This window comes from Natator depressus, chromosome 12 (genome assembly GCF_965152275.1).
Source record: "Natator depressus isolate rNatDep1 chromosome 12, rNatDep2.hap1, whole genome shotgun sequence".
In the NCBI taxonomy this organism is placed as follows: Eukaryota; Metazoa; Chordata; order Testudines; family Cheloniidae; genus Natator; species Natator depressus.
Genome location: NC_134245.1, coordinates 19,075,498 through 19,088,928, shown reverse-complemented (window position 1 = coordinate 19,088,928; position 13,431 = coordinate 19,075,498). Strand labels below are relative to the sequence as shown.

The 13,431-nt window shown below is 39.6% G+C and overlaps 1 protein-coding gene across 1 annotated transcript in view; it reads right to left on the bottom strand.

Moving 5' to 3' along the window:
* Positions 1-13,431, bottom strand: part of ITFG1 (integrin alpha FG-GAP repeat containing 1) — a 208,258-nt gene that overhangs the window by 175,055 nt on the left and 19,772 nt on the right. The window contains exon 6 of the mRNA XM_074968663.1: positions 6,590-6,684. Within this exon, the coding sequence (XP_074824764.1) occupies positions 6,590-6,684 (95 nt within the window). The remainder of the gene's footprint in view (positions 1-6,589; positions 6,685-13,431) is intronic.

Sequence of the window (13,431 nt, the reverse complement as noted above, 5' to 3'; positions counted from 1 at the left end):
ACCTTTCATCCTGAGACACATAGTACACTTATTTTCCTTTCTCCATTTGACATCAGAACTATTCAGTGTTCCTTTGCATGACCCAAGTCGCTCATGAAAGAAGCTATTCCTCCATTAAGAATTAGCTACAATGGTACACTTGAATATTGTCAAAAATGAAATTTTTTAGACCAATTCTATCTGTAATCAGGATATGGCAGTGAGTTAAAGGCTTTGTCATCAAGCCTTTTCTTCACTGAACTAACATATTGCTTTCTGCAACCAGGCAATCACTACTAATGATGCAGGAATCTTGATTTGTTCTTTCTGCAGCTGTTTTAAGATCCTATTTATCTCACTCCACTCAGCATTTACTTTGCACAATTATCGCAGTTTATCAAAGTTTTGAATATTCCTAGTACATATATCCTCTCGTTTTGGGAAAAATCTTCATCTGACCCAGAATGCTTTTGTTTTATGTTTAGACTCTGACTGCAAGATTATTAAGATAACACATTCAAATTCAAGACTTTCAGAAATCTTGTGTTGAATAGAGAACAGAATACATAGGTGAACTACTGGTCAGCTAGTCAATTTATTGCTAGAGAGAGTAACTGAAATGGTAAAGAAAACAATAAAATAAGGTACTAGAGACATTACAATTAGTTATGCATGCATATAAACTGGGGGGAGGGGATACAGAGACTGTTGTCTCCTTTTCTTAAACATCTCAAAATGAAAATGTATCTCACAGGCAAAAGCATCCAAAGTCTCTTGAATTTTCAGCAACAGTGCATCACTGAATCAATTTTTACAATTCTAGTGGTAAAGTAGCTTGATAAAAAAAGTAAAATGTATTTACCGATGCAGCTGCTGTTGAATGGGATTTCTTCATACAGGCATTTTACTCTCATCCTAGACTGAGTGACTATATTTGTTTCAGCAAAAGCTATCTTACTGTCCCAAACATGGGGCCAGGTTTTCAAAGAAAGAAGCCTAACTCGCACCCAAAGTTTGTATATGCACCTGCTGTACCTTCAACCTAGTACCTGTGCACTGGAATCCCAGTAATTAAGTGGAAATGAATAGGTGTTAAATTACCAAATATGTATGAAAGTGGATTGTGAACACTTGCCTGTGATAGTATGGCATCTCAGAATTCAGAAGTTAAAGTAAACTCCACTCAGCCAAAAAACAAATTTGAACACTGAAATACTGAGATGATCACATTAGATAAAATTATTAACATGTACCAGCATTATAAGTAGAGCTGTTTCAGATACGATCTCCCTGAGAAACATTAGTGTTATCTTTGTTCTGGGTTATGTTCATATTTTCTGGATTTATAAAATCCTTATACAGTTAGCCTTTTATGAAGTGCTGTTAGGGATATAAAACATCTTGAGGATCATAATGACTTAACAGTTTCACTATAGCCAATGTAGAAGTATTCCATTATAAATTCCTAGTTTGAGGGTTTAATATATTTGTAGTTTGAAAATCGATTAGGCAGAAACTTGGCAAAGGTTTTCAGCCTAGAAAGGTTTTTTTTTTAAAATCCAACATACTTTAAATCTGTTAAGCTATTTACAATGATAGAGCTGTCAAAAATAGTTTAGCTGAATTCACTGTTTTGGCTACATGTGCTGTGAAAGGAAGCACTGAATGTTCTAGGAAGTATCACCTTTAAAAAAAAATGCAACAGAAAAGGCCTCTATAGCATGTGGGGAAGTAAGAAATGAGGCATTTCAGGGTTTTTACAAAATTAAGAGCAGATAATATACCTTTTGTTTTATTAGTATGTCATTTAATCATTCATATCAAAGCAACACTCAAAGACCCCCATCAGGATCATGGCTCCATTGTGGAAGGTACAAGACAAACACATAAGAAATAGGGCCATCTACAACAAGTTTAAAGTTTTAGATCCTGTTGGTTAAAACACTTACCTCTCCCACATGTACTGCAACCCAAGACTGAACTTTACATTTGGTAGAACCCTGAAATCTGCAGCTATCCACTGACCATGTTTGTGGATTGATGCGTACCCAAATTTTATATCTAAAACCCTGCAAATCTGTGGACATCCACGGATGTGGATATCCATGGACCATGTTTGCAGATTGGATGTGGATACAAATTTTGTACCGATGCAGGGCTCTACCCATAGTCATTCTCACAAGAGGGGAAGGGGCAGGAGGGAGCTAAAGAGACAAGCAGCTCAGGACAGGTCTGCTCCCTCCTCCCGCTCTCTTCCTGTGAGCAATGCAGACTGGATGTCACCTCTACTCCTCTTCCTCTCCCCCACCCCGGCATTGGAGAGGGAGTGAAGAACCCCAGGAGGAGTAAACATGAGTCTGGGGGTGGGCCTGAACAGATGGGGGGTGGGGGCAGAACTAATTTCTGGGCAGGGGATTGGCAAGAGCTCCTGCAGCAGGGGCCAAAAATCACATTGCCTAATGAATTTCGGAGCGTGGGCAACATTAAATTGTCTCACAGATACACACATGGGATGGGTGGTGGAATTAAGGAAAATCAGCCGTCAAACCAAAAAAATCACAATCTTTAAAAAAAAAAATCATGATATTGTGGGGTTTGACTCATGATTTTGATAGCAAGAGGGTCTCTATTCATGATTTTCATCTCTTGAGCTTGGCAGTACTATAGAAGTCAAACCTGTGTTACCATACATGTATGTCATGTCTGTTATTACACATGAATAATCACAGAGGATTTTTTCTGTTTCATTTTTTAAAAAACAAGGCAATTACATGCAAAAACTATGTTAAAAGAACATTAATAAGGTTGCAAAGTACACAAAAGTTAGGAAATGCCAGGATTAAGATTGCCTGTGCAATCGTTCATTTGGTCCCGTTTTGTGTATACATTGTTATACAGTCTTTAATTATGTGATCCCATACTCCATCTGTCTCTGTGTAGTATCTTAGATTTTTTAAAAAGGATTTTTTTTTCCAGTTTGCATCATATGGACATCCACACAGGTCATCAGCAGGATTGGAACCTTTAGATCCACCACACAGACCTTTGTCACTTGAGCAAACAGAATAATAGTTGTGGTAGGTTTTCATCCTCTGTGTGGACCAATACTAGAAGGGGATTGGACACTTTGCCAGTGGTTACACAGATATTTGCTGATGCCAGAGGAATGGGCAAGAGTCATGAATCTTGGGTTCTAGTCCAGGCTCTGAAGGAAAATGTCCTTACTGGGCAAAGATCTCTATTGCCTCCAAATGAGACCCCTTCTGCTTTGGCCCCCTCAACCTGTCCCTGTTACTGTCCATGTCTCCTCACTCCCCCTTCCCCCACAACCCCGGCTCCTCATCCTCATCCCATTTTCCACTCCTCAGCATTCTCATCCCAGTCTCAGTCTCCTTGCCCAGCAATTCTTAGTCTCACTGCTTCAGACCTCTTGTCACAGTCTCCACTACTCCCAAATCTGAGTCTCCTTGCCCACCAATTCCCAGTTCCATAACCCCAGTCTCTTTGCCCAGTCAGTCCATGTTTTCTCCCATACTCAACTGTTAAACAGGTCTGTTTCCATATCCCCTTCACCACCACATTAGAGCTTTGTCTACACAACAGACCTTACAGCAGCATCACTGCAGCGGTACTGCTGTAAGGTCTCTTGTGTAGCTGATCCATGCTGGCAGGAGAGAGCTCTCTTGCCAGCATAATTAAACCTCCCCTAACGAGCAGTCTCCTGCTGACATAGCGCTGTCCACACAGCCACTTTTGTTGGTGAAACTTTCGTCGGTCAGGGGTATGTTTTTTCACATCCCTGACCAATAAAAGTGCTAGTGTGGACAAAGCCTGGTTCTCAGTTTCAGTTTCCTTCATCTGTCAGGCCCAGTCTCCCATAGCTCTTCATCTGATGACAGTCTCTCCCGCCCCCGCCCCATCTGCCAGCTCTCTCTCTCTCTGTCCCGAGCATACCAGATGTGGATAGAATCTTCAGGGAACTTAGCTGCCAGTATCTAAGGGCTTGTCTGCACTACCCGCTGGAAAGGCGGGCAGCGATCGATCGAGCGGGCGTCGATTTATCGTGTCTAGTCTAGTCACGTAGCTGAAATTGACTAGATGGATTTTCCCACCCTAGTGCAGACCAGGCTTAAGTCCCCACTGAACATGTGTGAATGGCTATTTTTCAAAGGTGTAGAACTTGGTCAGATGTTGGTGGATTTTCACAGGGACAGCAAAAGGCACATCTTTGATACAAAGTCCAGTCCCTCCTTTGAAAGTTCAAGTCCCCACTCCCAAGCATAGAGGTACTAGAGCTTTTCAGAGTAAGGATAGCTACTTTATTTTTTTTTTTTTTTTTTTAAAGCATAGGTAAAACATTTTCCCCTTGCCCCACTCTCAGAAATAGCTAAACTATTTTGGCTGAAGTTTTCCAAAAACTCTGCCTGTGGAAGATAACTGGCATTGGAAATTTCAACCCAAACAGTTGAAGTTTGGCAAAGTTATAGGTAACTGAAAACAGGGTCTTACAATGTAAGTATCAGGCAACCTTAATAATAGATGGTGTTTCTAGCACCAGCTAAATTACTATAGCTAGAAAAGGAATTTATGTCTATATACCACTACCAAGCACAGAATGAATCTCTAAGGGCATTTCCATTAGCTACCTCCCCTCCGTATATGATTTTGAGTGTTGCCAAGAACTAATCCTGCCATTTGACTATTCTAGGCTAGGAGAGAGAGAAGCCGAAAAATAAAATCTACGTACAGTATATGGTTTTAATATACCTCCGTAAAAAATAATCACCGTACAAGTTAACTGTTTATAGGACTTAACACTAATAAAAAATTCATTGCATAAGGTTTATAGAATACGTTGAACAAAAATGGCCATTGCTGAAATATAATGCACACTCACCATACTAACTTAATGTATTTAATTCTTCCGGTTTGAGTCTCGCACATAAAGACCTGGTCCAGCAGTGTTTCAAAACTGCAAACAAACGTTTGACTGTGAGCTAGGGCAGAAAACTTAGTACCTGAGACTCAGAATGGAATGGTTTAAATCAACCTGTCGACTCTTCTCTTTCCCTTCACAATCAGATTACTAATTGAAATAGACCACCACGCTTTCATTTCTTAACTTTTTTTCCAAAAGTGTATTTCATACATTTATGAAAGTTACTTTATGAACAGAATACAGGCATCTACAAAGAGGACCTAGCAATTACAGTACTCATTTGATATGCAAGGAACCAAGGCAAGACTAACTGTGAATGTGAGAATGCATTTGAACAGGTATAAGTCACATATGTACTAGACAATGTACTCATTATGGTGACCTAAAGCTAAATTTTACGTTTAAACTCATACAAAACACTGTACAATTTGTAAAGCTAAGACATGTTATGTACAATATATGCATTTGTAAAACACTAAAATTTAAGTTGATTATAAGATTCTCTATTCAGAAATGGAGGAATTATGCAGAAGATAATGTAAATGAGAGTTTCACATGTAATCTCCCATGCATCAGTGGTAGGAAACACTCCAATATAGAGAATACAAAATGGAATGGATAAAGAGATGTTAATAGAACCCTTGTGCACCAAGTCACATTTAAATCCGGTACCCTAAGCAATGAAAATAAGCATAAGCATCAATATTTCAAGTATCAAGATAAGGGAAAGCCCACAACAGAGGCAGTTAACTACTCAAGATTTTACACCTGTACTTGACAACATACTTGAAGTGTACAGTCATATTCACAAATCACAGATCTCGTTATGTCTATATTAAAAATTAATGTGGGTTAAGGGGTTCCAATCTCATGAGAGATGTGATTACATTCAAGTTTCCCTTTTTTAAAATGCAAAAAAAGTTATTTTTTGCCAAAGATGGTGACAATGAAGGTGGCGGCAAGGGGAACTAACATTTCAGCTATCTGCAGAAAACAAACTAGAGACACTGTTTCTCTTCAACTTCCCATGACAGTGGGCACCTTTAACCAAGTATTCACAGTTACAAGAAGCACCTACAGAACCACTGGAGAGTAAGAAATGTGGTTTTAACAGTGGCCACTAAATCATCTCGAGTTAGCTGTAGTTGCAACATTTTGTTAAAGCGGAAGGACGGACGAAAGAAAGGACGAAAGGTGTGCTGGTTGGGAGACATCTTTTCTAAAAGCTTTTACTACCCTTATTCAATTTGCCAGACGTTTTGAAAAAAACTGAGCCATTTAATATACAGAAGTTAGTACTTAGCATTCAAAAACCTATAAAGCTTTGTAAAAACACTTTTTTGAACAAACAACACTTTCTGGAATGTCTTTAAAAAAACCAAACAAACCAACCCAGCAGTGTATTTAAACTTGCTATCAATAATATAATAGTTGTAAATAAAAGTAAATTACAAGTAACGAGTTACTTTAAAAAGAAATATTAATAAGGCATCCATTAAATTGAATATACTGTAGTCTATTACATTCCTTTTATCATGTAATTGTTCTTTCCTGTCTGACAGCTCAGAAATCTACTGTTTATTATTATTGAATGCAATAGATCTGTTTTTTAAAAGCAACATTAGTATCTTTATTGCAATTAAATAAAACATTACAATATTTGTGACTCACCTGCAGTGAAGTCTCTATTCAAATCTATAAATGCATGAGAGTGCGGTATGTACATTTTATTCTTAGTGTCCAATGCAGGATGCCATGATAAATTTCTGGGAGACAAAGAAAACAAAGCTATTCTTATGTGTTTACGATTTAGGACTTGTCAACCTTGATACCCCTCTTTAAAAGATTTTGAAACACACAGTTGTAGCTTTTTGTAGCAAAATTTCACTAATATTCAGGTTTTTTTATAGGTTTCCTAATATATTGAGAAATTCTTGACAATATTTACCTAAAATGCTGTCAATACAATGGCTTACCTTGGGTACTTTTAACCTTGTTTCTTGTAATACCTGGCTATTTAAAACGAACTTGATTCAGACTTAACGAAGAATTACAAACACCCAAAGGAAATGGAGCATAATTTCGGAAGTTTTACCATATTTCAAATCAAAACAAACAAAACTTGCTTTGCTTTCATAACCTGTTTTAATCAAATTATTTTGAGAAGTCTTTACCTTGGTGGCATTTCAAAAGATCAACAAAACCAGAAATAAACATGCTGACAAAAGTAGTTTGTGCCTCTTATGTTTAAGCACATTTGTTTTGCTAAAAAACTGAGTTTTCACAGTATAAGTAATATAATCTCATTAAGCAATAGACCAGACAGGTACTATAGTACCTGGGTACTGAAATATTAAAATTATTTTGAGGCTGGTAAGAGTACCCTGCATGAGAATCCATAACAAGAAATGGAATAGAGTTCACTACCAGGAAGCCTTGGGTACAACTGAAGAGTCTGATTTCAAAATAAGTAGGTTTGCAAATTACAATGTTCATTTATTTTAAAACTTCTCAAATTGAATTATGACCATGTTACATTAACCCTAATGCAACATTTCATAAAAGAGAGAGTCAAACAGTATTTTACAACTATGAATGATGAAACCACAGCAAATAAGGAGATCTGTGTTTTTGTCCAAGATCTGTCAGATTTCCTTGGTGATCTTGGTCAAGTCACAACCTCTGTGTTCTGCAGTTTCATTTGTAAAATAGGGATAATCCTTAACTCGCTACCTGCCAGCAGTGTTGAGAGGCTTAACTAACTTTTATCAACTGTTTTAAGAGTCTCATGTGAAATGGGGCTGTAAAAGTATAATTATGCCTCCAAACATTACAAGAATATGGTGCTCTTATTTTAAATCTATTCAATGCGCCGTTGAAAAAATATCTATTTTCTTCATAATTACAAAGCCTCCCACTTAGTCTATCACAGTTAGACAAAAAAAAGCCAAAGTGTAAAGCAACTAAGAAGCTGTGTTTAATTGGTAGTTTAATTGATAGTCCTAGACAGAATAGTGACATATCAAAGTTGTATTACATTTTTCACTATGACATCCTTATATAATTGCTTATAACTGACATTCATTAACTGTTTGGGCTGAAGTTTTCCATGCTCAGTCTCTGCCTCAGGTTTCTAATTTTAAAATTTTAGCAAAAGAGTTCAGAGAACTGTTTGAGAACAAGGCTAGTGAAAAATAAGTAGTATAAGTTGCAGAAAACCACTACTTGCACAGCAGCACTTGTTAGTAGCTTGCACACTTCATTTATTGAACGCTCCAACTGAACTGTGCATCTGCCCTTGCTCTGCAGTGGCCACACAATGGTACACAAATAAAACTGATCCTCCTTCTCTGATCCTCAGGGAAAGGTGCACCATGAGTTGAATGTCGTCTTTTCCACCAACTGGTTATAATAATTCTGTGCACTACACAAGACACACTCATTGAGCAAGTTCCCATATCACTGTCCTCTGAGGAACGCAAGTATTACGTCTCTCCCAACTCTACCCCATTTTACAGACAAAATATAAGTTGCACAAGGTCACTTCTTGCAGAAGCTGTGAAGATAACCTGGTTCTCCAATGGGGAACCCAAGTCTCATTCACTTCACATACTAGATAGAATCTGTCACATCATTATGCTTGGTTATGATGTCTATAAAATGGGGCCACTTCCGCATAGTTAACCCACTGGTGAAGTTACATAACCCCTACTACTGCTGCCAAATAATGGAGTTAATGTTAACAACAGACACATGAACAAGCTTAATTCTATTACTTCCTAATTTTGAATGCCTGACTTGTCAACTTTAACATACTTTTAACAGATTTTTGTATAGTTATGTTATAGTGGATTAAGAGGTTTCAGGAACAAGGGTTAGCTTACTGGACTGGCTTTCAACTAATTTTACGTTTAATTATTGGAACTATTATTCCAAGAGACTAAGGCAATATTATTCCCCTCCTTTGTTCCATTTTCACCCCTTTCTCTCTCATATGCCTACGTTTACCCTTGCAATCATTTTAAAGAGAAGAATTTAGTGAGATCCTACATTAAAAAAAAATACACAGGGATGACTTTGGCCCAACATATCTGCCTGGAAGAAAGGGCCATTTGTTAAGTTGCTGAAACACAGTATTTTAAGTTATAGAAAAATGAATGTGCAGGAACCACTCTAGTTACCTAAGTAATGTGTTAGGAAAATAAGTAAAGAAATACTCAGGCTGCAACAAAGTGCACAAACTAAAATTAATGGGAATACAGATCTGGGAAAGCATAAAATAATCTGTCACAACAGTCCAGTCTGAAATTCAAGCTGTGCAGTTAGTTATAAGTTACCCAAAGTATGAACCATAAATCACCATAGCACCATATCAAGTCAGAACAAGGTACAGTATCAGAATATTTCTCAGACAATGAAAAAGTATCTCCTTCACTTGATACAATAGTTCAAAGGGGAAGAACCAAAACAATTTTGAAATTTTACAAGTTACAAACAGACTGCAATGCAGTTACTATTAGTCAGAAGGGGGTCTGCTTGTAATCCCTAGGTTCAGTCAGAAGTGGGCTTTCTTTGGTAAGGTTTATCTGTTGTAAAATTATTTGCACGCTAGGATCTGTACAACAAAAACAAAAACCTCAAACCCGGCACCCCAGGCAGTCACCTGCCCCTAAATCCAGCTCTTCCTAGAATAGCCATTTGGAGGTCTTTATTGGCTACTTTCAGGATGCAATACAAATCTCAGGTATTTGGCAGGCTTGATGTTGCCTGTTTTGTGGCCACCACTTTGTTTACTATTCTTTACTCTTAGTATGAATTTAGCACTGATTCCTTTCATCCATCATGGGATGACTTCCTCAAGGGCAACTGGATTAGCCCTTGTCCCATTTCGTTGGTTCAGATTAGCTGAATATTTGAATAGTTACCTCTTCAGGTTGATTTTACAGTTTTATGTTGTTTTGCCCATATCAACTAAAGGGGCACTCAATACAGAATCCCACAGCATTCAGTGTCAGGGGAAACTAATGCTCAAGCCCCAATACAGTGAAACATGAAACCAGGGAATAGGAATCTACTGTAGCCTACCCCAGATACCAGAGGTATCTTCCAAAGAAACCACAGAAACGAACACAGTACGAAGCCAGGCATTGCCTTATGACGTGGTTCCTATTTTTCTCCTTGGTGCAGAGGAGGGAAACGTGTGCTGCAAATGGAATTTCCCCATCTCAATGAGCTTGATGCATGGAATCAACATAGACGTTGGTGCACTCAATAAAACTACTCTCTTCTGTCTCATGCTGCTATACTTTTGGGAATGTGACCAAAAAGGTTTAAGACAACCCTCAGCATCATAGCCTGCTACCTGACACAGCTTTGTTGCGTTTCTGAGCATAAGACTAAATTTGGGCAAAGAGCCCATCTGACTTCCATTGACTACTCTGCACATAGACGCTGGAACATCACCTGGCAGCCTCACCAGTACCCTCCTCTTTTCACAACTGGGGCATTTTACTGGTATTTTCCAGCCCCCAAATCTTTATCAACTTCTAGCTAACAGGCGTTGGGTTAAATTAATCATTAGGGAGTTCAAAAAGCTACACACATTTCACTTAGTCAAATACTGAATTTGAAGTGTATTCTATATTTTATACACAATTAAGATTCTGACGACTGAGAATGTGTTAAACAACTTTAATTACTGTATTTTAAGAAAAGTGTGTTTGTCTTTATAAAGTCATTTAATAGTTTTCTATAGCATTCACATCCAGGGAATGGTCATTGTTACTTGTATAAGATTATGTTGCGTGATGCCGCACCGGGCCTGTAAACTGCACCACAGGCGCCAACTTTCCATTGTGCCGGGGGGGTCTCAACCCCCGGCTCTGCCCCAGTCCCCACCGCCACTCCACCCCTTGCCCCCAAAGCCCCACACCACCTCTTCCCACCCCTGCTCCACCCCACCCCAGCCTCTTCCTGCCCCATTCTGCCTGAGTGTGACGTGTCCTCGCTCCTCTTCCCCACAGCCTCCAAATGCCACGGAACAGCTAATCGCGATGGGCTGGACGCAGGCGGGCAGGAGGTGGTGGGGGAGGAGGGGGAGGTGCTGATAGAGGGGCTGCCTGTGGGTGCTCAGAACCCACCATTTTTTCCCCATGGGTGTTCCAGCCCCGGAGCACCCATGGAATCAGCGCCTATGAACTGCACCATTATTTTCAAGTCACCAGTGCATCTCCAAGTGATTTTTCATTGCTGTTAGCATTATCTTCTCTCCTTCTATCTTTTTAAACCATTGTTTGGTGCAATAAAAGCAGCAGGGCTTCATTATGACAGTCAGCAAGACAAAAAAGGAGCTCTGGATTGGGGCAGCACAACTGAATTTCACAGGGAGACTTGTCTTGTTAAGGTGTGGAAAGGTACAGAGTAGTTCTAAGGTTTCTTGAGGCCTCCAACTCCAAAATCCAGTGCAGAAATTTCAATCTTCTTACAATTCCTATTTTGGAGATGGGAGTACAGGTTATGGTTGAGTGCTGATTGCATGCAGTGCTACAAAGGAGACAGGGATATTTACATCAGAACCTAATATGGATCCACAGAGAGGATCTGGGGAGGGCTGGTATTTAAGAGAGTGCAAGAATTGCAGGAAATTAAACAGCTGCACCCAGCCCAGAAGTGGAGGCTTTGTCAGGGGCAGCAGGGGAAGGAATTCCCATGGGTTCCTTTAAGACTTGCCTTCCCTGTTTATACCTCACCCCCCTAATGCGTGCACAGACTCCTCATAAACTTGGGAGAAGCAGGTAGTGGGACTCCTTGGCTGGAAAGAAGGGTGCTGTAGACGGTCTACTAGTTTATCCAAAGGGAGAGCTTATAAACCCTTTCCACTGCCAAAGTGTAATCCTGTGTCTGGCAGTAACAGCCCTCCCGGTCCTTCCCTTCAAATTAGAGTAGGAGCATATTTCTGGACCCTGCTGGCCACATTTTTGGAGCTGAGAAGAACTTTTTCTCCTGACTACCAGATTGGCCTGGGAGATGTGGATTTTTTTCACCTTCCTGTCAGCAGGCCAGACACCCAGTGGGCAGTTTAGGTAGTAAGGTGGTCATGTTTTTGCAGCTCAACAGATGTCCAGCGCATGTGAGATTCAGTTCACTGATGAACTGGAACTGAAATAAGAATTAGGGGAGGACATTTACTAAAGATGGTGGTAAAAAAAAAAGAGATGGGGCTGCTCATGGCTGGTACAGCAAGGAGCCAGCCATTCCCACCCACAACGTATCCTCAACCCTTGTCTGAGGGGAGGGTAGTGGAATCACAACAGTGTTGCTGGAACAAGGTTAAAGGTCTGGAGACCACAAGAATGGTAGCAGGCCTGACTAAGGGCTAGTCTACACTGGCAATGCTAAAGCGTTGCCGCGGCAGCGCTTTAACATGGCTTGCATAGTCACAGCAGAGCGCAGGTGCACGGTTTATACTGGCACTTTACAGCGCTGAAACTTGCTGCGCTCAGCGCAGGTGTTTTTTCACATCCCTCAGCAAGAAAGCTGCAGCGCTGTAAATTGCTGAGTGCAGACAAGCCCTCAGATGGTGCAGATTACAGGAAGACGGTATGCAGCAGAGTCATTGCCTGATAATTTCCCTAGGCTGCAATTTAAGTTAGTGAAGTTGCAGCCTAGTTAGGCCACATTCCTCGTATGTCTTGTCCTTTTTTCCCTTCAATGAATAAATACTACACTTCTAAGTAAGTCTGGACACAATCTAGCAATGAGAACTGAGTTGCAAGAAGCAGCATACGCCTAACTCAGATAATACAAGGACCATATTTAAAGTGAATACAGAACACTGGCAGTTTTAGCTTTTAAAGCTCTTCCTTTGTTGCTTTCTTTATTGCTACTTTCCACAGGCATGACTTATTTTTTGTTATCTAAAAGAGTCTACCTTTGAATGAGAGACATAGAACCACTGTTGCACTCAAGTGGGTTTCCAAATCATTTCCCAGCTCCTCCTATCTTCTTCAATCTATAAAGACTTAATATTTGTAAAGCTATTCTGGCGGTAAGTTACAATTCAGAGCAAAGGTGACCTGCTCTCCTTTCAGCTCAGATTAGTGTAATAAAAAGGGAGAAAAACCAAGCCCTGTCTACAGAAGTTTTTGATTAAAACATCTTGTTCACGTCCGTCTTCTGAAAACTAAACTTTTCTACCCATGGATCATACTTCTTTCAAGTGGAAACTACAAAGACATAATTTAACAGAACTAGAAAAAACACGCCTGTGATTATATGAATTGTATTTAATATGGAACTGTCTGAAGATTGTACTGTAGGTGATCATAGAAAATAGCTGCCTTAATTCACCGTGAATAGCTGCTCTTCGCTACATTTCTGCTCTTTCATGCTGCAGTTTGTTTAATTAGGCGGGCTTATTTCCAAGCTCTTATTAAAATGTTCACATCACCATCCTGGTTCATGTTTTTCAATCAAACAAATATCCACAAATATTACCAAGCTTTCAGGTTCCA